At 34.2% G+C, this 3,317-nt stretch overlaps 1 protein-coding gene across 1 annotated transcript; it reads right to left on the reverse strand.

The window, feature by feature from the left end:
• Positions 1-236: 236 nt before the first annotated feature.
• LOC132050270 (expansin-A4-like) lies at positions 237-3,101 on the reverse strand. Its single transcript, XM_059441443.1, has 3 exons — positions 2,782-3,101; positions 1,691-2,015; positions 237-911 (listed from the first exon to the last, which is right to left on the reverse strand). Exons 1-3 carry the CDS (start codon positions 2,936-2,938, stop codon positions 602-604), a joined length of 792 nt encoding a protein of 263 aa, XP_059297426.1. The 5' UTR covers positions 2,939-3,101; the 3' UTR covers positions 237-601.
• Between the last annotated feature and the right edge of the window lie 216 nt (positions 3,102-3,317).

A 3,317-nucleotide genomic window follows, 5' to 3' on the forward strand; every position in this document is an offset into this window, starting at 1 on the left:
AACATTTTTAGAAATAATTTGTTTATATTGTTTATAGATTACAATTTTCACCACTGAAATATAAACGTCTCTTATATCGATATATTATTTACTTCGTTAGTATGTACAAAAACAATATTAACTTTTAAACTATTTACATTCATACTTAGTAATTGATGTATAACCAAATATGCCCCAATTTGGCCTTTTTTCGTTTTTAGTACAAGAGACTAATAAAAACGAGGAAAGCAACAAGATTCAATAGAAGAAGACACGTAGAGATGCATTCATAAAAACTTATCACGTATACGGTTAAAGTAAAACCAGCTGCGGGCTGCAGGATTTTGCAGCCGCTTCAAGCTCTGTTCCATTCACTTTCCCCCTTTAACAATACTACTACTATTCCTATTTCAATATAGTCAAAAAAGTCGATACAAGCACTCGGACAAACACCTAAACATACTAGTACTTTTTTTTCCCTTGCCCGCCAACAAGAAAGACCCTTTAAATTTAACACTATTCTTTCCCTCCATTCACTTTTTTCAAGAGGTGAAAATATATCAGATCAATAAAATGTAAACAAATCTTTTAAAAAGGGGAATTTCTTTGTTTTGGATAAAATTTAGACTCTGAAATTCTTTCCGGTAAAAGTTTGGCCAAATTGCCAATGAGAAGGAACAATATTCCATGAAGTAGAAGAGCGATGGTCACTAGCTTTGACCCTGAAAGATAGTGATTGACCAGTTAAGACTGCGTTTGATTGCCAATTTTGACCCCAATTTCGGCTCAAGGGAATCCAGTTAGTCTTTGACCCTTTTACCCACACCTTAATAATGTCTCCTGCACCCGCCACGTTGGTGATCAAAACCAAGTTGAAGTAACGGAATCCATTGATTGTGAACCTGATCCCTCCTTGCTTGCGGCATGGTATCCTGACATTTCACAAATATATGCTAAATATTTATTACTGTAAGGTAACAAAAAAAAAAGTTAAGGCACATGGGGGCTGTGGAAAATTGGAGGTACAATGAAAGATTGACTTTGAACAACACCAAAGTGAATAATTATATTGTACCATGGTCCACCTTATAAATTTCGTTTTTCATGGTATGAACACCGTCATATTTTCCTTATTCCAATTATAAGATTTTCAAGTTGCGAAAGGAGATGAACAAATGTGAAAATACAAGAAAAGTGGCCAAGGTGATGCTTTATCGTTGTGCGTTACTGTTCTGTTCCTAAGCATTCGATGTCACTGTAAGAAGTGAGGAATTAGCAGTTGTAGTAGTATATGTTTACAATGTACACATTGTATGTTACTCCCTCTAGTTCAAAGTAAGTGTCTACTTATCCTTTAACATACTCCTGAAGAAAATAATAATTCCTAAAAGAAAACAGGTACTATAAACTACCCTTAGTTAATATTTGCATATTACTATTAATTTGACACATCGGGATCTGGTCACTTAGCACTTAATAAGGGCAAATTTGGAAAAATAAAGTTAATTTCTTCTTAATTATGTAAGTGAACACTTATTTTAAATAAAAATAAAAACTCTAAGAAACACTTATTATGAACGGGAGGGAGTACATTATTAATTAGTACTTATTAAGAATTTTTCTTTGATCTGGGAACTTCATACATTAGAAAACTATTTTCAGTTATAAAACAAAAAAGTGTGGTATAATTAATTGGACTAAAGAGGATTACCGGCGATAAGTAACAGGAACAATGCCAGCACGGTACTCAGCAAGCTTGAGGAACATAGGCATGGCAAGATCAAAGTGAGAGCGAGGAGGGTTGCACCATCCACCATTGTCATTAGGCTCGGCGTAGTTTGGTGGACAGAAATTAGTGGCTGTAATTAAAATGGAAGGATTTCCAGGGAGACACCACTTCCAATTAGGATCATTTTTGCATTTCAACTCAAAGCAAGCTCCACAACTTAATCCATTGTTAAACAAAGCAGTGCTTAGTGCTGCTGTGTTCACTCCGTACCCTTGGCTGTACAAATTCCCGTAACCACATGCACCACCTACATTTACACATATAACACAAAACAAAAAACAGTTACTACTAAAATCGTGCTTCATTTTGAACAAGTAGATGGAAAATTAAGAAGTAGGGAATTTTTTCAGAAATATACAGCTCAAAATAAAATATTACCCCACGTAACCCAATATACAATATTATACAACATTAATCCTGAGGAAGTATAATACATAATGTATCAACTAGCGGCGTATCTAGCATTGTAAGTGGGGTTCAATTGAACCCTAACTTTCTACGCAGAGCATAAATTATGTGTAAAAATTATTAACATTATAATAAATAATAGATATAAACTCATAACTTTAAAAATATAATGGACTCAATACTAAAAATCTTAAGATTAAGCCCATAAAATTTAAACACGGATCCGTCTCCGGTATCAACTTCGTATAAAAGTGCATAATAACGTATGAAAGGTGCTTACAGTGGCGGATAGAGCTCCATAACTTGGGGTTCAATTGAACCCCAAACTTTCGTTGCGGGATATAAATTTATGTGTAAAAATTTATTAAAATTATAATAAATAGTAGATATGAATCCATAACTTTAGAAATATAATGGTTTGGTGCTAAAAATTTAAGATGTTGAACCCCTAAAACTTAAATTCTAGATCAGCCTTATACACAAATATAGACTAAATCGGGTAACAAACTCAAAATATGAGCTAAGTGACATAAATATTTTCTCTCGATAAACATAGAGCGTAAGTATCCCAAATAAATATGGCAAAAACGGGATTTAATTTGTACCCATAGTTCCAGAAGCATCACTGCCACCATAAAATGTAGCATGAGCATTTTGCCAAGAACCACCAGAGTAAACACCAGGGATTCTTGATTCAACAGCAAGAGAATCCAGCAATATAAGACCAAGAATAAAAGTGATGATGACACCCATTGAAGTCATAGAGTGAGAGGAATTAAGGGTGGTGTGTTATTAGTGTGAGAGGAATTGAAGTTGAAGAAAATGGGACAAAGTGAAGTAGTACTTATGGAGGCAGGGGAGAAGAGAGAGAAGAGAAAAAGGAAACGAAATAATCCTTAATTATGTCTATGTACCTACTTTGGTCCTCCTTAATCAAAGGACATATTGGCGGAAAGATAACACTACCAAAATTCAACCTCTATCTCTATTTTTGACGTAATTGCCATCAATGTCTTAGCATTTAGCAGTTATGGCTTTTTGGCCAATGTGGGAAATTCAAGAGGAGAGAATATTTTCTTTCTTTAATATGATTGGAATATAAAAGGAAAGAATAGGTCCACAGCACAATAAGGTCTCCGAT

This window comes from Lycium ferocissimum, chromosome 3 (assembly GCF_029784015.1).
Source record: "Lycium ferocissimum isolate CSIRO_LF1 chromosome 3, AGI_CSIRO_Lferr_CH_V1, whole genome shotgun sequence".
Lineage (NCBI taxonomy): Eukaryota > Viridiplantae > Streptophyta > Magnoliopsida > Solanales > Solanaceae > Lycium > Lycium ferocissimum.